The 24,718-nt window shown below is 40.7% G+C and overlaps 4 protein-coding genes across 13 annotated transcripts in view; 2 read left to right on the top strand and 2 right to left on the bottom strand.

The window, feature by feature from the left end:
- The first annotated feature begins 718 nt into the window (after nucleotides 1-718).
- Nucleotides 719-2,581, top strand: rnasekb (ribonuclease, RNase K b). 2 transcript variants are annotated; one of them, XR_006032012.1, is made up of 4 exons: nucleotides 719-905; nucleotides 1,318-1,400; nucleotides 1,636-1,840; nucleotides 1,952-2,581. XR_006032012.1 is itself a non-coding variant. In XM_042093292.1 (3 exons), the coding sequence occupies exons 1-3, from the start codon at nucleotides 828-830 to the stop codon at nucleotides 1,778-1,780; spliced, it is 306 nt and encodes a 101-aa protein (XP_041949226.1). In that variant the 5' UTR covers nucleotides 719-827; the 3' UTR covers nucleotides 1,781-2,581. The 2 variants fall into 2 exon arrangements, 1 of the variants encoding a protein (XP_041949226.1); XM_042093292.1 differs by having other exon boundaries at nucleotides 1,636-2,581.
- A 385-nt stretch (nucleotides 2,582-2,966) lies between these two features.
- On the top strand, nucleotides 2,967-7,184 carry si:ch1073-143l10.2 (uncharacterized protein LOC565165 homolog). Its single transcript, XM_042093288.1, has 6 exons — nucleotides 2,967-3,387; nucleotides 3,482-3,542; nucleotides 3,649-3,736; nucleotides 3,892-3,965; nucleotides 4,294-4,545; nucleotides 6,375-7,184. Exons 1-6 carry the CDS (start codon nucleotides 3,300-3,302, stop codon nucleotides 6,487-6,489), a joined length of 678 nt encoding a protein of 225 aa, XP_041949222.1. The 5' UTR covers nucleotides 2,967-3,299; the 3' UTR covers nucleotides 6,490-7,184.
- A 507-nt stretch (nucleotides 7,185-7,691) lies between these two features.
- Nucleotides 7,692-18,772, bottom strand: arrb2a (arrestin, beta 2a). Of its 8 annotated transcripts, none has more exons than XM_042093277.1 (17): nucleotides 18,498-18,772; nucleotides 17,612-17,735; nucleotides 17,200-17,230; nucleotides 17,020-17,080; nucleotides 16,846-16,890; nucleotides 16,037-16,233; nucleotides 15,051-15,110; nucleotides 14,665-14,732; nucleotides 14,373-14,508; nucleotides 13,866-13,950; nucleotides 13,517-13,589; nucleotides 12,398-12,535; nucleotides 11,217-11,300; nucleotides 9,818-9,841; nucleotides 9,432-9,508; nucleotides 8,708-8,762; nucleotides 7,692-8,136 (listed from the first exon to the last, which is right to left on the bottom strand). In XM_042093277.1, exons 2-17 carry the CDS (start codon nucleotides 17,638-17,640, stop codon nucleotides 8,049-8,051), a joined length of 1,251 nt encoding a protein of 416 aa, XP_041949211.1. In that variant the 5' UTR covers nucleotides 17,641-17,735; nucleotides 18,498-18,772; the 3' UTR covers nucleotides 7,692-8,048. The 8 variants fall into 8 exon arrangements, with proteins under 8 accessions (XP_041949211.1, XP_041949209.1, XP_041949214.1 ...); XM_042093275.1 differs by having other exon boundaries at nucleotides 7,692-8,139; nucleotides 18,498-18,770; XM_042093280.1 differs by lacking the exon at nucleotides 9,818-9,841 and having other exon boundaries at nucleotides 18,498-18,771.
- A 159-nt stretch (nucleotides 18,773-18,931) lies between these two features.
- ap4m1 (adaptor related protein complex 4 subunit mu 1) overlaps nucleotides 18,932-24,718 on the bottom strand; it is a 20,093-nt gene continuing 14,306 nt past the window's right edge. For both annotated transcript variants that reach the window (XM_042093274.1, XM_042093273.1), the window contains exons 6-16: nucleotides 24,454-24,564; nucleotides 24,182-24,262; nucleotides 23,836-23,898; nucleotides 22,398-22,464; nucleotides 21,731-21,784; nucleotides 21,259-21,365; nucleotides 20,983-21,074; nucleotides 20,834-20,878; nucleotides 20,421-20,471; nucleotides 19,966-20,083; nucleotides 18,932-19,437 (exon numbers count right to left, since the gene is read on the bottom strand). In XM_042093274.1, the coding sequence (XP_041949208.1) occupies nucleotides 19,246-19,437; nucleotides 19,966-20,083; nucleotides 20,421-20,471; nucleotides 20,834-20,878; nucleotides 20,983-21,074; nucleotides 21,259-21,365; nucleotides 21,731-21,784; nucleotides 22,398-22,464; nucleotides 23,836-23,898; nucleotides 24,182-24,262; nucleotides 24,454-24,564 (981 nt within the window). In that variant the 3' untranslated portion in view covers nucleotides 18,932-19,245. The remainder of the gene's footprint in view (nucleotides 19,438-19,965; nucleotides 20,084-20,420; nucleotides 20,472-20,833; nucleotides 20,879-20,982; nucleotides 21,075-21,258; nucleotides 21,366-21,730; nucleotides 21,785-22,397; nucleotides 22,465-23,835; nucleotides 23,899-24,181; nucleotides 24,263-24,453; nucleotides 24,565-24,718) is intronic.

Here is a 24,718-nt window from a genome sequence, read left to right as displayed (position 1 = left end):
ATGCAGTGTATTAACAGGGGCGATGTCCGCTATGCTCTGCTCCCTCCTGACGTAGCCTACTGAGGAGTAGCTTCACATTCTCACTCATTCTACAGTAGAGATCTGAACATTCTGCATTTAAACAGTGTGTGCAAATAGAATGCAAATAATAACAAACATGGACTTTGTAGCCTACCAACATTTCTCTGAAATTCTCATTTTGAATTTCCCCTTGGGGATCAATAAAGTATCTATCTATCTATCTATCTATCTATTATATGTTACATGTTTGAAGCTTGAAGTTTGTTACATGTTTGAAGTTTGAAGTTTGTGCAACTCATTCAAAACAGTATTTCGACTAAATTCAACTGGCCCTGAGCCAGTCATGATCTGATAGGTAGTGGATGCTTGAGTGTGTTTATTGTATCTTCCAAAAGATCGGAAATATCTATAGACTGTAAAAGAAGTAGCCTATCGTGCCATCAACATCACATGACTGAGAATTACTGGACAACAGTAATTCTGAGGAGGGGGCTCGTTTCTTGGAAGCGTATTACTATGCGTTTGAAGTTGCAGTAAATCATTTCTGCATTGTTATTAAATGATTATGTTCAAATAAAAGCTGTATAGCATTTATGTCTTGGCAACTTCAATTCTTACTTCCCTGATATTGCGACAAAACACACCATGTCCCCTTCCGAGATGGCATGGGCCGAACACTCACGGAAATTACCGATTTGGTGAATCGTGCGTCAGCTGATAGAATAGCGCGCACCACTTGTCCTTCGGATAGGGAGAGACTGTCATTTCTTCGCGTATTTGAGCGAATTACAGTTATATTGTAGAAAATGCCGTCTCTTTTATTTTGCGGTCCGAAAATGGCCGCATGTGGGATCGTGTTAAGCATATGGGGAGTTATCATGCTGGTAAGAATAAGTATGCATTCCTTCCCTGTTAATGCTGGCTAAAGATGGCTAGTTGTCATTTTCTAAGCTTGCTAGCCAAGCTAGCTAGCAAAGAAGCGTTAGCGAGATGCTGTGAACCTTTATCAGATTCCTTGATGTGAATCTCCTTGATGCGTATAAGTCGTTAAGGAAGTGTTATGTGTGTGATATGTGTTTCATTGTTAACTGGTGTTTTGGCGTAGGTGCCTCTCGTTTGGTCGACGTGTGATGCTATGAGCTAGGTTTAGGTTAGTTAGCCGTTGCTATAATGCAGCCTGTCATTTATTTTATCTGAATTCTGAATCTGTGTTGTGCCTTGGTACATGCATTTGAGACGAATTCAAATTAATTTCGAAAGTAATGTGACGGACGTCCTGTATTCCTGTTCCCCTAGGTGATGCTGGGCATCTTCTTTAGTGCAAAGTCAGCCGTGCTTATTGAAGACGTTCCTTTCACTGAGGAAGATATCCGCAATGAGTAAGTAGAAGTTGGCATTAAATTAAAGATCTCTCTCACCCCCCCCCATACACACACACACACACACACAATTTGATTAAGGATTGTAATAGAGCCCTTCATGTTCAGGAATGTACTTCTAAATGGCCTCTTTGATACCTCTTTAGCTAAATAAAGGTTGCTGCTAAACAGCTGAAGATCTCATCTGTCTCTGATTTGGCTGCTCTAACCTTATGCCTTTGTGTCCTCCTTGCAGCAAGAACCCACCAGGGACAATATATGGCCTATACAATCAAGTGGGCATCAACTGTTTCATTGCAGCCGCCATCTATGTGGCAGTGGGGGCTGTCTCTCTTTTACAGTTCAGGTTGAACAAGCGTCAGGAATACATGGTCCAGTAACTCACTCACCAAGCTGGACACAGTTCTGCCAATTGAAGACCAGATTCTATGCAGGGAAAGGTGGAATTTGCTAATTTCACTTATCCTTGTTTATTTATTTATTAGTACATGTGTTGTGGTAATCATCATTCCTGTTCTGCTTGTTAAAGTTCATCATGATATTTCTTTCAGGATGTATGCTGTGAACTATATTTTGAAGCAAAACAAACCTTCCAGACTTTTAATTGTACATACAAAACCCTGTTATGTCTTATACAAACCCTTGTCATGTATGATACACAAAGGCTAGATTGTACATAATTATTTGGATAATGTTACAACTTAGACTATCTATTTATCCAGGAGGGCGCACTGACCGACTAGTCAAAGTGGACACAACATACAAATCTCTGTAGTTAATGATGATCAAGAGTAGTTGTAGGAAAGGCAGGTGTTAATGTTTACACACATTAAATTCTCTATCTGTGCTAGTGTGATGCAAAATCATATACTATTGTAGTGGTCACGATGTTTTATGACAGTCTTGTGTTGTGAAACCATGGGGTATGCCGAAACATACTTGAGATGTCTTATTTGTCTGCTGTGTAAAATGAAACTGTCTATGAAGACCAAGGAGTGAACTGCAGCCATGTCTTTGAAACGTGTGTTTGTGTGTGTGTGTGTGTGTGTGTGTGTGTGTAGAGGATTTCTTTAAAATATATTATTACAAAAATATTATGTTTGTTTTGCGAAAATGAATTGTCCTTTACTGTACATGATTCACAAATTAAAGTCCAGAATGGGTTATAACAATCAAGTAAACTGATTTTTTTTTTGTTATGCCTTTTTTTCTGTCCCCCCAAATTCTAGAAATAATACTAGCCTAAAGAAAAACAATAACCTCATATCAAGTAAACTAGCTGTATAACTCTGAAGAGTTGTCATCACATGTTCAATCTCTCAGGATGTTAACAGAGCAGATCCTAGAAAGACAACAGCTAACAAATAGCGAAATATAAAGTTAATCAAAAATGTCAAATGAAGCTGAATTGCTGTCGTGTGAACCATACACCTCTATTAAAATGAGCGTTGCGCTTGTGATTTTCTGACACCTGTTTGGTGTTGGAAATTATATTAAAAGACTGAATTTATATCATTCAGTCCAGCTTTGATTCAAAGTAGTTTGTCTTATCCTTAGGTGGAACACAAGCATATGCAAAGTAAATGTATGTGCAAGGCATGTTTTTAAACTACAACTGTCCAGACTGAGCAGAGGTGGGTGATCTATTTTCTATTTTGCAGAGTGAAGGCGATTGGATAGTTACACTTGGAAGGAAGGTCTACTAGGTCAAACAGTGTAAACGAAAAGGCGAAATAAAGTTGAGCGAAAAACTTGTATTTTTTCCGACGCAGGCTATTATTTTAAAAGAGTGGAGTCTACAAAGATACTAGCCTATATAGGACTATACTCGTTGGCTTCGTAGGCAAGAGGCTAAAACAAATCTGTAGGCTATTCAGGCAACTTGGCTCTACATCAACAATGGAGAAGTGGAAGAGTCACGTGCGTGGTGAATTGTTCAAAAGAGACTACATTCAGAAAGATCCATTTCATGGTCTATTCGTTTCACGTAAGTCATTTGCTGTTATATCCCGATTTTTTTCTTATAATTGTGAGTTCCTGATTGTAAAGTAGATATGTTTGCCAAATTTGCTTAATGACAGTTTCAAGTTTGGAAGAAAAAGTTGATCTCCGAGATAAACTATTGGACGGTCTTCAGGGTTGGTAGGTTAAAGGATTTTGATCATTTGATTGGAGATGTTAAATTCTCACCCAGTATTGTTACTTTATGCTCGGGCATATATTTATTGTTGCATTTTTCATTTGTTAGTGTTGAAAGACATGGATGTGGAGCAAACGATGATCTGTCACTCAAGCATCAGCTGGCACTGAGGGAAAGTGAACAGGACAGAATGAAGGTCATGCCAGTTTTGCCTATATCTTCTCTACAGGCTATATAGACATGCATGATATCATTTACCTAATCAAATTGGAGAGCCATAATCTCCTTTATCTGGTGGTGAGTTTTTGTTGCTTGTCAGTCATTATCATATTGTGTCTGACTTAATTGCAGTTCAGAGAACAGCTCAGAGACCTCACTGCGGCCTTGTATCTCAAAGAGGCAGAACTGCAGTACTGCCATGCACAGTGAGTTAACTGTGCATGTGTGTGTGTGTGTTTTTTTTTGTTGTTGGTATAAATCGATTTGTTCAATATTATTTATGAGAGATTTGCAACGCCATGTCCGTTTCAAGAATATTTAGCCTACAATGCAGATTTAAGATGCAAGCAAACCACCAACCACCATTCTCAAAGTTTTAGATCTGACTTAGTTTCCTCCAGCTGTAAATGGTATTTTGTCAGGTCCCTTAATTCCCACAATGTGAAAACTGATCACGAAACTCAGTATGTTGTATAGGCTACATATTGTGAACTGTCTTTCACTGTAATAGTGTGATCTTGTCCTGACTCTTAGGGTTGTCCGTTTCCGCAATGAAGCTTTGGTATTTGGACGTGAAATGGCCACTTTGAAGACCAACATGGCTGACTACGAGTACTCCCTGGAGCTGCAGTCCAAGGAACTGACCTCTCAGAGATGGGAGCTGGTGGCTCTAAGAAATGAGCTCTCTGCTGTTCGGCAGGAGAAAGAGGAACTTCTGGAGCGCTGGATGAAAGAAAAGAGACTGGAGGCAAGCCGGGTTAATAAATTCAATCAAATGCAAGAAAGGTGAGATGAAGGAGGTATTTTTGCTGATGAAATGTTTTTTTTCTTTCAACTTACCCTATGCATACTTCACCACTAGTATGTTACACAGAAAAAACATGAGACAGAATTCCTCGGGATACAACATTCTGGGTCAGATAGGGATGTTTTTGGATAAACTAAAATAAGCCATGCTCATCTCACCCATCATACATAGTGACCACATCTTTAAATCCAAGGCAGCATGTGATCATACACAGACGCTCTGCTGCTCTGTGGTCATTAACTAATATATGGTCTACTTTGATAGTCCAAAGTGTGCATCAATTATCAGTTTAAGTAGTATTTGATTGTTTAACTTCATTCATTCAGTATGTTTTGATTGTTTAGCTTCACCCACCCTCTATTCCAGCTGGGTCATTGAGTGTCAAATCAGATATGGTTGTTGCTGCACCATCTCAAATTTTGTTTAGACTTTGTCTATATCATGAATGGGTCCCAAAATCAAGGCCTGTAAAATCTTTCTGTTTAAATCCTGTCTTCATATTATTTCCCGCCCTTGAAATTACTTCAGTTTTACAGCCTGAAAAACACCTTATCTTGGAAGCAATGTTTGTGCATTAATATCATGAAAAGTATTATTCATAGTCAGCTCAAATTATGTAGGGTGGAAGACAAACATCTCAATATGAATGAACCATTACAAGTTTGTACGGCATGCTTATTGATTTTCTACAAGGCCTTAAGGAGTAGGAATTAGGAGTTAGATTTGGAAAAAAAGTGCAAGAGTGACGTTACGGGTACTATATAACTTTTTTTGTGCGCATTTTGTATCAATCATCATTTTTTCTTTACATACAATATTTGATTAATGTTGTGCAAATATTTGAGCTCCACATATAATGGGGATTGAAGAATTTGAGTATTAAACATGGGAAGGTTGTGATTTTCCGTCACCTCGATTTATCCTTAATAACTTCATGTGTATTTGTTGTGGAGACCTCAGAGACCCCCCCCCCCCCCGCCAATATAGGGCCTTATATAGGCTAAAACTAATCGGCATGCAAACGTTTAATGGTCCAGTCATAGTGAGAATATGTTTGTCTTCCATCCTACAAAGTTTGGGCAGGCTAGGAATACAGATTTTAAAGATATTAATGTCCAAACATTAACTGCCATGATCAGACATTTTTGAGAGTGTAAAATTGATAAATCAATTTTTTTTTTTTTTTTTTATGAAAACACTGGAATGGAACAATAGTATTTTACAGGTCTTACAAGTTTTGGGATCTAAACATTATGTAGACAAACTTTGAGCAAATTCTGAGACCGTGCAGCAAGCATTTTCTTGGATTCTGTCTGACTTGACACAGAATGACTGCTAACTGGTACTTTCCAAATATATCCTGAGAGTACTGTAATATCGTACCTTTAGGATTTGCTGTGATGCTGTTAGTAGCTAACTAATTTCCAAATATATCCTGAGAATACTGTAATATCGTACCTTTAGGATTTGCTGTGATGCTGTTAGTAGTTAACTAATACAAGTTACCAATCTAATCTCATTTATGGGCAAAGATTAAAGTTGTGCCAAAAAATGTCACAAACATAAGCCACTTGGCTTCTCAGTTCAGCCACAACAGGTGCACATGCATTAAACCTTTAATTCAACTGTTAGGTCACCAAGGTTATTTTGTGCATAAAATATTCTAGAACTCAAAGCAAACTACCCCTTAATTTGTCATTGTCACTTTACAGAATAAGTGAGTGAGTTTTTGTATGGATAAAAATCACAACCTCCTCAACCAACTTCCAGTCTCTGTCAATTCTGTGTTCTTACTATAATCCACTAGGTGGCATCGTTTTGCTGAACATATGGGCACCCCTACCCATCCAGAAGCTCAACAGCTACATCCAGCGGATGGTGAACAAGATCTGGAAGATGAACCTTCTGTCATGAAGAGTTAATTTCAGTTGGTTGCAATTTGTAGTGGTTGCATAACCAGGACATTTTAAAATAAGTTTTTACCTGTGTATGTTTGCACATTTTAAAATATTTATTTACAGGATGGGGTATGCTATTGGACATGCTTAATGGACTTGTATTTGTGAATTTTGCAATTGTAAGTAGGTGCATTAACTACTGAATATGTTAGAAATGGCTGATACCTCATTTCATTTTCAGATACCTCAACTATTATTTTTATGATGGATTTGATTAGTTTTAAGTCAGAAACATGCTAATGTACTAATTCCTTACTCACTTCTGTGCATTTAAGTGTTATAGGTCTTATTTGCTAATTTCTCTTCATTTAGTCTGCAGTGATAGCATTTCACTGAGCCTTAGAAAAATGTTTTTCTAAAAATACAACGAAATGAAAACATTCAGCATAAGTTTTAGATTTTCTCACATTTAATTAGAAAATTAAATAAAAATCTGAAATTGAAACAAAAAAAATTGGCCAACAGCACATTTCTGATGATAATGAAAATGAACATAACAATAATTATTATCAACAGCTTGTTTCATCTTAACCCGTTGTTCTGTTTTGTCAATGGTGTCCAACAGAACAGAAAAGCAGCAGTCTCATTCATTTGTACAGGATTGCTCTACATTGCAGGACATCCATACACGCGCGCGCGCACGCACACACACACACACACACACACACACGAAAAAAATCCTTCACAGCAACACAGAATGCTCCATTCTTGACATGATCCCCACCCCACCCCACCCCACCCCTCGGGAGTGAAAGCACAGACTGTTCTGAATTTGGTTAACACCTGTCAAAGCTTCATGCAAAAGCGAACACTAACAATTTCCACTTGTGCCGTGCAGCTCATTAGGGCAAGCCATCAGTTGAGAACTCCCCAGGTGTGTGAAGAAAGGTGTTCTCTCGTCACCCTTTTCACACCATCATTTTATCTGCGACTTCACTTCAAATCTAGATCATGATCTCACAATGCAAATGACACTTATTAAATAGGATTTCATATATGTAAAATGACAGGGCATCATAATCCACGATTCCACAGGTATCTTCACATTCTAAGTAAGACGGCATATGGGAGCTGAAATGATGCTGATCCCGATGTCCTTTGCGATCATTATTTTTTAATCCCCCTGTCACGGAGAAGTTAGGCTATTTGACAAACAAGTGAATTAAAAACTTGCAGAAAAGCGGAAAAGGGTCATTTGTAATGGTTTGTCTCTTCTCAGAGTCCATCATGGTCAAAAACAGATGCCTCGCTTCACGTGAAAACTCACCAGCATCTGTTTTGATTCTCTCTCTCTAGTTACAGTAACTGTGTGGTGGGTCCCTGTAAATGATAAAGCTGCCTTGTTTCAATAAAACTCCTAAGCAGGAATAAATGAGTCAAAGAGATGGAGGACAGGTTTTTCAGTGTCAGTCTCAGAGAGACTGTATTCTCTGTTCATTATACATGAATGATATATAGATTGTGTGTGGGAGAGAAAGAAGGGAGGAGAGGGGTTACAGAAAGAGAGAAAAAAAGAAATATCTTTAGCAGTCTTCATCCTTTTCATTTATCACTCCTTTAAGCCTTAAACGGGCAAAATCTTCAAACACGAAGTCGTCATCTTGAGAGAAGCTGCTGCAGAACAAGCAGGGGGAAATTATGGTGACATGCTGGTCTCAAGTGCCACAGAACTAACAATGATTCATGGCTGCTTTTAAGGTCTCTGGCATTCACAATCATTCATGTAAATCACAACGGAACTCACTGGTCACCGGTCAGATTTGGATCCATGAATGGACGCTTAATTTGAATTACTGCTAATGACAATAGCCAAGAGCAGTGAGGTGACTGCAGATGCTTGCCCCAGTCATGCAGTATTAACCAAAGCCCAGCATCTGCATTCTGTGTCAGCTGTGAGTGATCATGTGGTAGGTCCAAGATATGGTGCATATGGTACGTCTGGGGCACGTTTCTCGAAACCTTAGTTGGTTGGCAATGGGAAATGGCATTGCAACCAACATAGTTGCTAACTTAGATAGCAACTATGGTTTTGGGAAACGCGCCCCTGATCAGTAGCTTCCATCCATCCACAAAGATGGATGGACCGAATAACAATACCCTTTGAACAATACCCCTTGAAATTTTAAATCAAACTGGACATGATTGAATTAAGACATTCAGCATGGAGAAATGGTGAACTTACTTTGTGTCAAACTCAATTAGGTTTGTGTCAATAGGAGGATCCACATCTGGGACAGCTGTGGAAATGTACAGTAACGTCACTAGAAATATTTCATCGGAATACAAAATTAATCTCACAATAGGGCTGCACAATTAATTAATTTTTAATTGAAAGTGCAATTTGAAGAAATTAGCTAATCACAAAGGCTGAAATGAACTGTGCGTCCATCCCAATGGTTAATCTTGTCACATCTAGGGTTTTCAATATTCATGTCATCCTGCTTGTGTAGCAGACAATGAAGCTCACCCAAGAGGAGTGCTATGCATCTCATGCACTAGGCATGCTCACCAATCAAGCTCACCAAATTTAATAGCACAATTTGGAATATTGAACTGAAGCTTGACTTTCAAAAATTATATCAAACCACAATCGCAATATTTGTCAGAAAAATCACTATTGGATATTTTCCCCAAATCGTGCAGCCCCATCCCAACACAGAGAAGAAACAGTCACCACATTTTAAGACAGTCATATACTGAACACAAATGGGTCAATGGAAAGGAACAATTAAAACCTTTGCTTTGAGTTTCTTCAAGATGGTGCAAGTCAAAAGTTCTAATGCACTTCTTAGCTTTACATGTTCCCTCTTTTTTTGAGATACAGCATACAATATAATCATAATTTGCCGCATTCAACTAGGAAGGAGTTTCAAGAGGGCACCGTGTTTGTGGAACAAGGCTTGTACCTGATGGTGGCCGAGACACTGGGAGGTCTGTGGGTTTGGGATGCATCAAGACAAAGGGCAGCTCCACCGACACGTCCCTGTTAAAACAAATACAAAGGGTGAGAGAGCAACAAACAATGTCCCAGCTCAATCATTTGATGTTCCTGTGGTAGACATTTCGGACACTTTAGCATTAGCGTTTATCTCTGTAAAATATCAACCAACTAAAAACAAGCAAACGCAAAAGGATCAAAAAAGAGACCTGGATACTAGGGAACCCCCAAAAGGTGTACAAGCATGGCATCCCTTCCTCTCTCTCACTCACACACACACACAGTTCACCCCCAAACGTCTCAGGTGAGCTTGGCAAAGATGCTTGGAAACAGACCACTCAGGTGTAAAATTACCTCTCCAACAATCCGCTTAAGAGCCTGAAGAAACCCACCAGGGAGACAGAGACAGATGACAGGGGGAGGGGGGGCAGAGACAGAGACAGACAGGAGGAAAAGATCAACAGAAGACACACACAGGAGAGGGAGAAATGAAATGGGATGAACTAAAACACAAAAAAGCCCAAAAAACCAAGCACATACACATCATCTCTAGCTTGTGTGTGTGTGTGTGTGTGTGTGTGTGTGTGTGTGTGTGGTGTTACGCGAATGTGAGCATGTATGTGAAATAAGTATCTGTTGTATATTGGATGAGTAATGGAACTCTGTGGACTCTCTCCTCTAGCCATCTCATTCAGCACCATGGATAGTTCTCAGATGAAACAAAGACGATCAGCACCATTTTCAGATTTACATAAATCTACCTGAATATGCCAATTCTGTAAAGAATAACGAGCATGGGTTGCTTGCAGCTACCTAGGTTTACAGGTACTAATAGCACAATGTAGACAAATAATCTTTGTCAGCATATTGAGTAACTAGTTATTTTGACTGAGATTAATTCAGAATGAACATTAAGGAGAGCTTCAAGGTCCACATGAACTCTCTGACAACAGTGATGGCTTCTACAGCAGTACCGACCACAATGTGCATTTTAGTGTGCCAGTAAGGCAAGTGTTTTGGGGTCTCCTATGCACTATGATACCTACAGACACTGCAATGGCCTAAACATATGCAGTGATTTGGTATTCAGCCACAGTAGGAGATGTGTGTTTTTAATCACTTAAGTGACTGGCAAACGCGCCGTCCAACAATGACTTCATCTTAGGCCGCACTACACCCACTCAATCATACTGAAAAGGTTACTATAGATAGAGCCGATTTACTAAAGGTGTGCGTGCATACACATATGTGTAAACTCCATATCACCCCCAAACAAATGTGCAAGATGATCTTCTAATGGTGCACACTGAGGATTGCTTCTTTCAAATGTGCAAGTTCACATGTATTGTACTATGCCTCAATGAATATGGAGTTTGGGGCGTTTCTACTCCCGTCTGCAAGATACTGCGAGGTGACCATGCAAATAAGTTAATTTAGCATACGCATCGCGATTTACCTTAAGGCAAGGCAATAAGGCAGGTCTTAAGGCAATTTCAGGAGATTGTGACAGCATCTGTGCTAACTGGCCAAACTCTTTATAGAGATTGTTACTGTTGCAAGAAGCAAGTGGTAATGTGTATGTGTGTATGTGTGTGTGTGCGCATATTTATGTAAGAGAGTCTCTGTGTGTACACAATTGAGTATGTGTGTGTGTGTGTGTGTGTGTGTGTGTCTAAGACAGTGAAATGATGGATCATGAGAGCTTAAGTGCCTTGGTGCGCATGCAGTCATCTAAATAAGTGGCAAAGCTCACCCTCCGCGCGAAACCACCAGTTTGACCTTCACCCGATAGGACACCAAGATGCCCAACACTTCCTTGTTGCTGACGTCCTTCGCACTGTGGGGCCCACCCCAAGAAAACAGTTAGCACCACAGCTCCAGCAAGCTATTGCCTGCAGGTTGATATTTATGCCACAGTGGTTTGCAAAGCAAGACTGGTATACATTTGATAACCACAGCTCTACCACTTCCTGATAATATCTGGGTGTTTTCCCCAGGAAATGAAAAGCATAGAACGACCCATTTCACCAACAAACAAAAAAACAGTTTGTGAAAATGCTTTTGATGGTTTAGTTACAGTCACTGGGGATGCATTAGAGATGCATTTCCAAACTGTTTTACAGCAGCTTCCATGTTACAATCACTAATTAATAACCTAAGACAATCCTCACTCTCATAGGGGGGGCTACCCCGGGAGCGTAACTGAAGCGTTCCATTTGCGTTGCGTCTGCTGCCATAATTAGCGTTCACTATGATTAATGGAACTGGCTATACCAGACGTGATAGCGGCACGTACATTTGAAAAAAATTGTTTCTACGCGTCGCCAAACAGAACGCTTCAATTACGCGTGCGGTGTAGCCTCCCTGTTAGATGCCTACATATGATAAGACTCACATAATGTACGCTATGTCTGCCGTCCTAAAGTTACTTCTCAATAGAGGGGCACTCCAAGTTCGTTGACATTCACTTCACTGCTGAATTAAAAATTCCTTCATTTAAGTACTGACATCATTAAGAAATAGCACAAGTAACCACATTAATATTACCATAACAAAATTGACTATTAATAGCCGGTGTTAAAGCATCCACCTTAATCAGGAAGTTAACTCCCCAGTTCATGTATAAGAGCTGGCTGTCAACTAAGCAGAGTGCTTATAAAGCCATGAGTTAGATTCCCAGAGAGGACAAACACACACTCTTATATACACGAATATATACCTGTACTGTAATAAAATAAAAGAATCTGCTATATGACTAGATGTACACTGTTACACACACACTAGCATATCATTATAAACTACCAGACCGTGAGGACCCCCAGATTTAACTAGTGCAGTGATATTAGCATTAGCGTAGAAGCTACACTCAACAGGTGGGTCTACAGCTGTGGTGCCAGCCTCCCTGTTCTGCGGTGCCCATAACGGTGAGCTTACATGGTGCTGGAGGCTAGGTTAGTGTCCTCGTGCTTCAGCTTGCCGTCCAAGGCGAGGCCCCGCTTCTCGCGGTTGTTGTTCAGTGTGGGCGTCAGTGTGTACACCTTACAAAACGTTGAGCTGGACGACACCTGGTCGCTGTGTAGGTGAAAAGCAGATAGAAAAGCAACACACACAAATAAAATACAATGAATAATAAATGAAGTGCAAGTGAGACATTTCCTGTGCTCATAAAGTGTCTTAAAAAGGTCAAAACACTGAATTACTGCAATATGACCAGTATGTGTACGTGTGTGTGTGTGGTGTGTTTTTGTGTCTGCTCAGCTGAAACTGGAAGGTGTTAACATACTAACACATCAGCACTTCAACACTGGAGCATTTTGTTATCGGGTTAGACTGCAGAAGATGGGAGGTGAGGAACTGACATCTGACTGACACCATCTGAAAAACCCTCAGATTTCTCCAATTCCATCTTCATGAGCTAGGCCAATTCCTGAACTTCTACTTATCTAAATAATATCCCTCCTCCTCCGACTACTAGCTACTACTGATTATTAAACCAGAGTTATGTTTGTTTGCAACCCTAGCTTTTCTTGTTGTTCACTGCAAACAACTTTATATAACCAACACAAAGATACAAATCCATATAAGTAACACTAATCAAATAAAAATAACTTCCTCAAGAAGTCAAAGGCATAAAAAAAAAAAAAGAGAGAGAGAGAGAGAGAGAGAGAGAGAGAGAGAGAGAGAGAGAGATGACAGAAAATGTGAAACTAAAAATGTCAGCATTTCCTGCAGAAGTTGGTCATTTTGAGACTGAACACGCCCTTCCCTTCAGTAGTCTCCACACAGTCTTCCTCTATGCTTTGACCAGGACAGGAAGATTATTGTCCTGGGTGACTGGATGTCTCTTTTCACTGACTCTTTCAATGTTAGTGGAACAAGTCTTTTTCTTGTTTTTCTTCCCCAAACTCTGTCCACTCATGGAGACCACATGTTCTGTTCACACAATATGGTCGATTCACATTGGGCAGAACACAAAAACAAATAGCACAACAGGCATTGTGTATTACCATAGCTTGGCTGACCTTTAACAGAAAAAGGGAAGTTTTAACTTACTCCGCCTCGAGCTGGGCCACTGGACACTTATACTGTGCAGTGCTGAACAGGCATATGTCAGCATACTGACGAACTAAGAGGAAAGAGGAAGGACGTCGGACGTCAGTGACCACCACACACAAACAACCAAACAGGCTAAAAATGGCTCCAAATTATATTTCATGCTTAATGCGTTCATCATAGTCTCTAATAGCATTTCACGGTTAAGTTATTTGATTATCTGATTTAATTATCCAGGTATGCTCTAGTCTTGATAAAAAAAGAAATGAAAACAACACACAACAGTGGACTCTACTAGATAGATGGTAAAAGAACACAGTAAGTGACTGGTCCGGTCATATGATCTCACCAGAGATTTTGACTCTTTTGACTGTCTTAGTTGAGTTGTTGGTGACGTGGACGTTCACGCTGATGGGCTCTCCGTGATAGTAAAGCTACAGACAGAAACTTTCAGTGAGTCACAGACATAACAAAGGAGTCTTTCAGTGAGTCACAGACATAACAAAGGAGTCTTTCAGTGAGTCACAGACATAACAAAGGAGTCTTCCTGGTAGAAAACTGTTTAATATAAAACTATGTGAAGATTACTCATAAAGTCCAGACATAACAAACCGCAGAGTAAACAATGTCCATGTACCACTGCAGAGTATCTTCACTGCTATGAGCCACACTTAACCATACTGAAAGCCAGCACTAATATTTGTGCAGAAGTATGATGCAAGTGTTTGAGTGCTACCCATCTTTATAACACAGAAAAATAGGTCTTTGCTCTCACTGACATAACTAGACTGTCAAGACTGTAGGGCTTCACTTATCAGTTCAGCGTCCCGTTTTGATGTCTGCACACCATCATTACCTCTTTATCTAGAGAGGCCTCCAGGTGAAGCGAGCGATCGGACATCAGGAAGCTGCGCGTCGTCTCCACCATGGGTTGGGGTCCCGGCTTCTCGGGCGCATACTGCACTTTACGAATCACTAACCTCACGGAATTCCTGAATCAAGTGAATGAGGAGTAGAATTTCAACAAACTGCAAGTTTTAGAAAACAAACCTCGTTTGTGTACATGTGAATGTACTCCACTGACAGATCTATAAAAATAACAACAGAAACAAGAACATAGCAGAGGGCAAGAGAAAGCGTCGCTGTACCTTTTGTGTATCTTCTCTTCTACCGATTTGGCACAGAAAGCTCTTATCTCAAAGTCAACTCCACAGGCCTACGGGCAGAATTGGACACGATAAATTCATCCATCAATACAGATTATAGGACAACAGTCCTTGGGCTGCAAGTATTCTAAACTATAATCTAAACAGAATAAATTTGGCTCTAAATCGAAAATCTTCTCATAGTAAATGTTGATGGGATTAAACATGACTTGGAATACCGATCCTTCTGTGCTTTTCATGCGTGCCTGATATGTACGATCATGTAAATAAGATTAAATATTGTGTTCAGCATTTTATATGCAAATGCCACAAGACAAATGGGTTGTAGATATGTATTTGTCTTTGTGTGTGTGTATGTGTGTACATACTTTTCCAGTATCCTCGGGTCCTGGTTGCAAAGTGACAGAGCAGGGGAGGTTTTGAGGGATCTATCAGAACAAACACATGAGCAAAAGCAACAGCGTCAGGCATTACGTCCACACAGTCTACACACATTGCTATACCCCACATACCAAAACTGAGTTTGAGCTCATTTAAACCATACAGGTTATGTGGTGAGAATAAACATTGTATCAAAACAAACCATTGCACAAATATAATCTTTTCCACTTGCTCTCTAGGCATGGCCACGGTGATGGCATTGTGGTTAGAGTTTATAGCACATCAGTTCAAAGGTAGTGCAGGCACTGATACCATGCATTTCTCCACCACAGTCATGGATTATTAATTCATATTAATTCCATTTGTCAAAACCTGTATCTCTTTTGATAACTCTGCCAGCGTTTCTATACTTGACACTTCTCCATTATAGTATGAATTTTAATTGATTTAACAGACTAACATGAAAAAAACATGGTCAGTTCTGATATTCAGAAGCTTTAAAAGGTATATTTTAATAATTTGGATAGTTGCCTTAACCAAGAAAACAAGAACTTCCCATTTGATTACTGAGGTCATTAAGAACAGGAAATGCATTTATAGTATGTGAACCTATGTGAACCAAAATTGAGGAACTATTTTCCGGCAGAAGTGGTTGCATGCAATGTTTCGCTTTATGACCTCCCTAAATACACTGACCAATGTCACCTGGCAGAGGGGAGCATTCATTGTCAGTTTCATTAATGATTATAAAGAAATACGGACCACGTTATGGCTAGTCACTCAATGACCCAATTAAGGCGTTATATACGTCTATATTTTGGACCAGTGCTACTTCCTGTTGTTTTGCAGAAGCGCTAGTTGGTTAAGCCTGTGAATAGATCCCATATATAGCTGCAGATGTTAGCTAAATCCTGAGGCAGCTAGTGTGTGAGTGAGTGTGTGAGTGTGTGTGTGTGTGTGTGTGTGGACTCACAGTGAAATGAAAGGGATGTGCATGCTGGCCTAATTTCCTAAGCAGCCTCTCCTGCAGGCGACTGTTGGGCTTGCGCTCGTCCGGGATTGGTGGGAACGCCTGAAAAGTGGAAATGTACAGATCCTTCCGGAAAGACAGGCCAAGGACGTCCAGGTCCTCGCGGCCATACCGAAAAGCACAGGTGAGGGTCACAAACACTGCGATGGACAAGGAAAAAGGAGAAGAGGAGGAGTTGGAAAATTTCAGCACGTTTGCCTCATGTTCTACCGAACCAGTCTAACACCCAGAACATAAAGCAGTGAGCTTCATTGTCAATGTTACTAAAGATGATAGGCTGTTGATATCGGTCTATCCTTAACCAGTTCAACAGCTTTGCAAATAACAATACAATCTGTGGCTATCAACATGATCACACTACACAAAGGCAAATAGCAGGCTGTATCATTTATGTTGATCCACTAGAAAAACCAGTATAGTATTCTTTTGTTGACAACATTGCAGCCCAGTTATACTTCAGCCTATTCAGGTAGCCCAGACCTAAGCCTGGAGAAGTCTCAAAGGGATGGAACTATCCAGGCTAAGAGCAAACTGGATCACTGCCCTCCATCATATTCTAGTGAGTGCTCTTTAGATTCAACCCTCTATTCCTGTGACCTTGAAAAGGTGATCACTAAGACTGATTCCTAATTCTAACTTCTTGAATACAGAGTGTGTTGACTGGGAGAATCCTGCATTAGATCATACAAATTCCGAAACACTTTTGAGTCAGATAGGAAAACCCCGGAAGTAGTAATATATAGGGTAAAAACCTTTTCTGTCTTTCAGGTATTCTGGGTCAACCAGGATTACTCCGTCTATGGAAGGAGAGGAAACCGGGCCGGGGGGTGGGTACAGAGGAAAAGACACAAGTTTATTTCTAGCTCTTCTGAAATCCTCCTTAATAGATGAAACGTGTTTGTGATTCTCTGACAGAGCCAACTTGCCTACTGGGTCCACCTGGTCCAAATGGTCCACAAAATCTCTCTTACCCAGGTACACTGTGACCTAGAAGAAGTCGAACATTGCTTTTATCCCCTTGGTTTTGAATAGACATGGAGAAGTACAATAAGGCCACTTAAAGAGTCACATGTGCATGACAGGGCAGTCAGATACAAATGACTTACCTTACAGTTGGGGCTCGACTTCTTGAATACCCTGTTATGGCAAATAGAATTCAAGGCAGTGTAAAATAAGTAGTAAGGTGAAATGTGAGCAAATACATAAGTGAAAACTTCTGAAATCTATAAACACATGACATCAGTTGACTAGATTAACAGAATGGCTGTCACTAAAATACAAACAGGTGCAACAGGGACTAGCCTATGCTGCAAAGTGCAAAATCACTACCCAAGAAACTGACTGAAATTCCAGGCCAAGCAATCACACACAACATTGTAAATATAACCCAGCAATTGCCTTGGCAATCAATATTATTGCCTACAATGACAGTGATTAAGTACAACTTAGTAATTAGTGCATTCTAATTCAAACAAAATACACCTGCGCCTAAATAGGAAATAATTGAGTAATTCCTACCAGTTAATTTCAGGATACACAGATGTCATGTTGGTTTCAACATCAAGACTCAAAACAATACCGATCAGGCTTAATGGCTGAGATCAGTGGTGTGGTCTTTGCTGGCTGAGGATTTTACCCTCGCCTAAAGGTGTTACATTTCATACTTAGTCATCACTCGAGATAGGCTAAAGCCCAGACCAGATGTGGACAATGTAGTTGTCGACCTCAAAATGCCATAATGTTAAAGGAATTCTTTCCCAAATAGCTTCTAGTCCCTTTGATGCATCATCATTCATTACCTTCAGAACGTCTGGTGCATTTTATATGTGTTGCAATGCAAAAAATATTAGTATGCGCTAACTTCGACGCTTGCAAATTCTGACATTGATTTTGTGCAGCGACGCAGATGGCTAAATCGTTAATAGACTGAATGCAATATACGAGTGATAATTGGGACGTGCAGTTAAAGGAGTCCACAGCTGCAACAGAATACATTACCAAAATTGTCTTCAGGGATAAATGCTTTGAAGCAATCTGGCTAACTTAACTTAGCCAGCTAGCTGCTTAACGTTATCAAAACAAGGCTCTTGATCTTTGCGCTAGCTTCGCTCGTACAATAGCAAACCTGACAAAATACCGTGAGCTAGCGATTGGGTCGTAGCAGTATATGGTTAAATTATTTCTCCAGTGGCAACGCAGATATGTGAGCTTTGCTATGCTCAATACACTTGATTTCTGCCTGCTGCAATCACAGCTGGTAGCCAACTATAACGAGCAGGAGTTGCTCTTGGATACCGTTACCATTTAGGCTATTGACTGTTCACGCCTCAACTAGCTAGCTACCAGCGCATACATAACCACATTATATGTTGACGCTACTGCAATGAGCTATCGTTAACGTTACCTGGTCCCCGCCTTGTCCCCCATCTCCAGGGCAGCTTAAAGCTGTGAGCTTAACGACTTCTCGGTGGATCCGTTTAAAACATTCAAACAGAAAGTGCTGCTTACAATACGCCTATTCGGGTTTTCTATCTCGGTATTTCTTTCAGAACGTGCTACCCCCACACTTCCCTTCCTTCGCTCCTCCTCCACTGACATGACTGCCCTGCATCTGCTGAAATCAGTTTGGGTGGCCCTCAGTGTGTGTTGTGCTCTCCCCTCTGCAGTTCAGTGATGCAGACCAGATTATTAAGTGCGCGCGACACATCAGTCGGTGTGCGCTTTTGTTTGAGAACATTTGCCAACATGTAAGAACATCCGGCAAGCACGTTTGTTCACCAAGATAGAGGATTGTGATCTGTCCCAGTGCCACAAATGAATACAAACGACTCTTTTCAATATGATACAATAAATAATAATTATTTATTAAATGGCTGCCTCATATTATACATATTACTTGGATATTGAGCATAAAAAACATTCACTGCATATTATTTTTAGCATTGTAGTGAAAAATGTTTCAATGTTACATTTTATTCTATTTTATTTGGGCCCCATGTGATTTCCAGAGGCATACAATAATACAAGACAAGTAGTAGGCTATATTGCCTTCAAGAACAAGCATTCATTCTCAAAAGTACGCAGCCACACAGTCCAACATTTCACAAGACCAACAGGAGAACTCCTGTTCAATCGTGTCCTTTCATTTCGAGTCAGACTCGGATGGTATAGGAGTCCGAGTGGGTCACATAGCGGACCCAGCGCTGAGACAGTCCTGGCTGAGTTGGGGTCAAGCGGAGGAATCGTATCTGAAGGCCTGTGCAGGTGTGCTTTGGCAGCTCGAAGCACATGCTGACCGGTCCCACCTCCAGTAGAGATGCTGAGGAGAGTCCTGGAACCTCCAGCTGCGGGATGGAACGATTTTTTTTGCTTAGGCTGATCAAAGTCAAAGTCAGCTTTATTGTCAATTCCTTCACATGCCAAGACATACAAAGAGATCGAAATTACGTTTCCCACTATCCCACGGTGGAGACAAGACATATTTTACCAATTAAGTCTACAGACAAACATAACATTCAGTAAACAATAAAAAGTAAATAAGAAGGCACATACAATGAAGAAATAAGAGCAGCAAAATTGGGTTGAAATTGTGCAATTGTGCATAGACAGTCAATATAATAGTGCAAAAGTCAGGCCAATAAATGGCTGAGGTAGTTCTGGTGGTGCAAGTTATGTAAGAGCAGCAGAAGTGTGTTGTGTTTTCAGGACAACAGGACAATACCAACAAGTTGCAAAGTGTGCAAAGTCATGAAAAATGTACAATAAAAGACTACACAGGTCAAATTGTAGGGCAAATTTGTAGGCTCTGGACAAGACAGGAAATAATAACACTACTAAAAAGCTACGGTCCACCAATCAGCGGCCAACTTCACCTTAAAAAGTGCAGCGAGCTGTGAGCCTCCCGGGAAGCGAGGGATCTCCCAGAGAACGGCTTTACTTTTGGGCTGAAGCTCCGCACGCTGGTCTGGGCTACTCAGTTCCTGGGAGAGACTGGTGGGGGTGACACCCAAACACAGCAGATAATCAGTGGATCTGAGGTGCCTAAGCAAAGAATCCACTCCCCCCCCCCCACCACACACACACACACACACACACACACACACACACACACAGATAAAGCCTGACACTGGGGAACAGGAAGATGGGCTGAGAGAGTGTAGCAAGAAGCTGGTGTGCATGAGTGTGTTTGTCTGTGTGTGTGTCTGTGTGCGTCAGAAAAATAAAACAAAGAAATGCTTATACATCAGTTCCATATGCATAGGATAATCTTACTTATTTCAATAGTGATACACCACCTACATATAGACTTACATATATTAGGACTTACCTTACTGAACCCTTTGGAACAGGAACTGTGATGGACACATTGATAGCAGCACTACAAATGTAAATATATCAAAAGAAAAACAATTACGGCTCAGATCAATTTAAAGATTTTCATGAAATTACTCAAACCTGAAGGATAATTCCAGTATTTACACTTGGAGTCCCTTTTCTGGTTTGTTTTGGATGAACTAGAGTGGTGAACACAGAAATGTTGATGGGTCCTGTCTCGACTTGACTCGTTTAGAACAGCCTTTGACTGCTTCAGAGTGGCTGGCTACAGGCACAGACAGGACCCATCATCAACATTTCTGTGTCCACCACTCTAGTTCATCCAAAACAAACCAGAAAAGGGACTCAAAGTGCTAAATACCAGAATTATCCTTTAATTCAAAGGAATGACAAAGCACAACACACCTCTTTGGAGGCAAATCACAGCGTAGCTTCAGGTACATCAATAATCTGAAGACAGAGGAAAGGGTAAAGTCTTAAAATATTGGCATATATGGAAAGCATTGCTTAACTATTAGAACTTGCACATAGGCCTCCCAGACCCGACTACATACCTATTCCCACTGTCCCTCTCCACTGAGGGGAACAAGCGAAAAGGTGGCGCACACGGCAAGTCATCACAGACCTGATACTGCATGACTGTTTGCTGGAGGATAGAGATAATATTGTGGTGTGTGTGTGTGTGTGTGTGTGTGTGTGTGTGTGTGTGTGTGGGGGGGGGGGGGGGGGGGGGGGGTGGTGAGGGGGGTGAGAGTGAGAAGCTGAAATTGTTGATGACTCCACAGTGGGGTTCATCAAGTGCTGGTGTGTGTCAAGTGTGTCATAATTACCTCGCCTTGGCTAGGGCAAACTTTTATGATTCTGTATGTGTCAAACTCATCCAATTTAACTGCCTGGTGAAAACTGCACTCATCCACACGCACTGCTGACCCATAGCCTGGGAAAGTACACATTTGAGATCAAATAAAGCAGTACATCATCCTGCAGTCAAAAGAAAAGAATCAGGACGGGTAATAAAATAAGGATAAGAGTTGCCTGGGTTTACTAAGGTTATAATGCTATTTTAATAAGTACACACAATATCCTCATAATACTTTGCACAACAGAGCTGGACTTAAACGGTTGGCCAGGCACCATGCCATTTGATATACTGTTAGCTTGCCCTAAGGCCAAGTGTTACTTGTAAGTATACACAGATTTAAGGGAATCTTTAGAGAAGTCGTGAAAATGATGGGACGTCTTCGGATGGGATATCTGTTTATCTCTTGTTCTCCCTCTCTCTAAAATATAAAGAGCACTCACCTCTAAGCTGTGATTTTCCAATGCTGAGCTCCTCGTTCAGCCCGATTCTCATCTCTGCAGGCAGGAAAAGAAAGAAAGAAAGAAAGAGAGAGAAAAGAGGAAAGAATGGAGGTAGGAGGAGGTGTGGGGTAAGGGCATTAAAAATAAAATGAAGACTCTGTGAGAGGGGAATCCGTGGGAGATAACAGAGTGTGTGTGTGTGTGTGTGTGTGTGTGTGTGATAAAGAAAGACGGAACTTAAAGCTGCAGTTGGCAAGATTTTTTGGATCATTTTCACTGAAACCGACACTATGCTCCGACAGAACAACATAAATTAACCGGTTTTAGAAAAAAAACTGCACTTCTACCTCCACCTAGAGCCTGTTATTTGTTTTGCAAAAATCCACAGCTCCTGGTTCTTCTGGTCCAATCAGAGCAGAGCTGTGTGAGATCTAACTGTCAATCACAGTCTGGTGCGCACTGATGGGAACGAACTCGATGAGAGGGTGCTCGGTGGTAGTGGGGGAGGGGCATGACAGTTGTAAACATTCAAAATTTTGGCTATAAGTCCCTTCAATCTGTCAGACTTGCCAACTGCAGCTTTTATGTGAAGCAATTAAAGGTCACCACCAGCTAAACAACAGTTAGTTTGCATTAGCAGTGGCTCATCCTCTGCAGTACCACTCACCTGAACAGTTAGGCAGATAACATTTCACCCTGATCTCTCCTTCTATATCTGCTTTCATTATAATGCCCTGTTTCAAACAGAGAAAACAGGAGTAAAAGGCCTGGGGCCTGTACTACGAAGGGAGCTTAACCTACCCAGATGTAACCCAGGGTTACTTTGTTAAACCGGGGTTGACAAAACCTGGTTATCTTAAGTGGTGTTAATCGGTACTACGACGCTGATTATGAAGTTGATTTGTTGAGCCGGGGTTAACCTAATTGGAGTTTGTGCGCGTTCACATAAAAGGGGCGGGTTGCAGCGCAAGTCACCACTTTCAATGATGACACGATCACCTTATTTTACGGATGAGGAATGCACAATTATTATGCCAAGTTATGAGGAATTAAAACCCACTCAACGACAAAAATCAAATACGTCGGCAGTGAACAAAGCAAGGCAAGGCTGTTGGCAACGTATTGCAGATCGGGTAGCCTAAATGCCTAAAAGTTTTATTTCCACATGTTCTTCAAATATGTGTTACGGAGGATTAATAGCTTGCGGAATGTCTGAAATGAGTTAAAATAATTAAATTGCCTATTTTGAGTTCATAGAAATGCCTACAGATGCAACACAATTTAGAAGTGGACATATAGATTACAGTAATAGGATAATTGAATGTTTAAGTAGTCCCCATTGACTGATTTAGTGTATGCCTAATCCTGTGAACATTTCAGATGCAACACCATTGCCAAACGCACATGGCAGCAGGTGAAAATGAAACACAAATAATAGTGGAAGGGGTTGAGGGAGGCATTCGGTCGGATTCTGGTGCTGTGGAAATGTGTAGCCTTTATGTGCAGGGTACAGTAATATGACATTCAATTCAACAAGTTTGTTAAAATGGTGATTTTAATTTATTAGGCCTAGGCTATGTCCGATTTATTTTAGGCTATTCTTGCTCAGATGTTCAGCATACTGTAGGCTAGGCTAGGCCTATGTCCGATTTATTTTCGGACATACAGTATTCTTGCTCAGATGTTCAGCATCACCGATTAGATGGAAAACATGAATGTCCACGTAAGGGCATTGCTATGACGGGTGACATTAGAGACTTCTGCCTAGATCATCTGACAAAGATAACGAATTCGAAGTGGAGGGGTGGTACTTATAAAGGGTGTGGTTAACAGAAACCTCGGGTTAACCAAGAACATAACCTGCTCGGAGCAGGTTTGAGATGCAGCGTAAATTGCCATGGCAGCAAACCTCGGTTAAAACCTATCCACTTTTCGTAGTACGGGTTAATTGGGAACTTACGCCACACGTGATCAAGTTACTCTCGAAGTTACCCAGATAAGCCAGTAACCCCGCTTCGTAGTACAGGCCCCTGTTTCCACTGAAAACAACAACAACAACAACAACAACAACTCATCAAACAGAAGTATTACTTCAGAGCACTTACATTAGAGCCAATGACCATGGCAAGCCTTTCAATCACATCCACAAATATCTCATTTTTTCCACCCTGTAGGGGAATGGAGAATGGGAGCAATTATTAGTTCACATATCCAAGAAAACTAGAAATGCAGCTTAAAAATATCAATAGCCTACTGGACGATCATCTATAATCCACACAGAGCTCATTCGTTTATAACATGTTTTACTTCCTACATTTCATATTCAAATATAAATTAAACAAAGCAATCAAAACATTGCAATCTACACATAAACACTGATGGCTCTCTTGTAAACTTAATGCCATTGCTCTGACCTAGACCTGAGTTATCCACACACACAGACACACACACCTGTTCTCCACGGTTAGCCATAATGGGGCGACTGGCTGCCGCACTAGGGGCCACTTTGTTCTGCTGTGTCTCTGCCCCAAACTGGAAGAAACAGATCACATATAACTTTGTTTTATTGTATTATGCATATTATTTTTTCCTGTTTATGAAAAATGTTTATTGCAACTGGTAATCTTTAGACAGCTATGCGGATGCTGGAGATGAAGACACCTTTTTTCTCAGGTATCTCAACACATGAACACTTGACACTGAAGAAAAAAAATCAGTCTTACCAGCCCAACGTTACTCAGGTCAAACAGACTGAATGGTTTGGAACTCTCCGCTTCTGTCTGAATGAAGTTCTTAAGAATGTCAGTGGAGGTGGTCTGGATGTAGCCATAATCCTGAGCATCAGGGATTAAGTGACAAATTCAGAGTGGAGAACATCATTGGAGAAGCAGGCCATGAAAAATGTCAATGTCCTTACATTGGGCACATGACCCCATCCACTGCAATGGTTCCCAAGAAGGGTATAATTAAAAGAAAATTGTTGCAACA

Source organism: Alosa sapidissima, chromosome 5, assembly GCF_018492685.1.
Source record: "Alosa sapidissima isolate fAloSap1 chromosome 5, fAloSap1.pri, whole genome shotgun sequence".
NCBI classification, from domain to species: domain Eukaryota; kingdom Metazoa; phylum Chordata; class Actinopteri; order Clupeiformes; family Clupeidae; genus Alosa; species Alosa sapidissima.
Note: the sequence above shows the minus strand (reverse complement) of the source record. Positions and strands in the feature narration are given on the sequence as shown.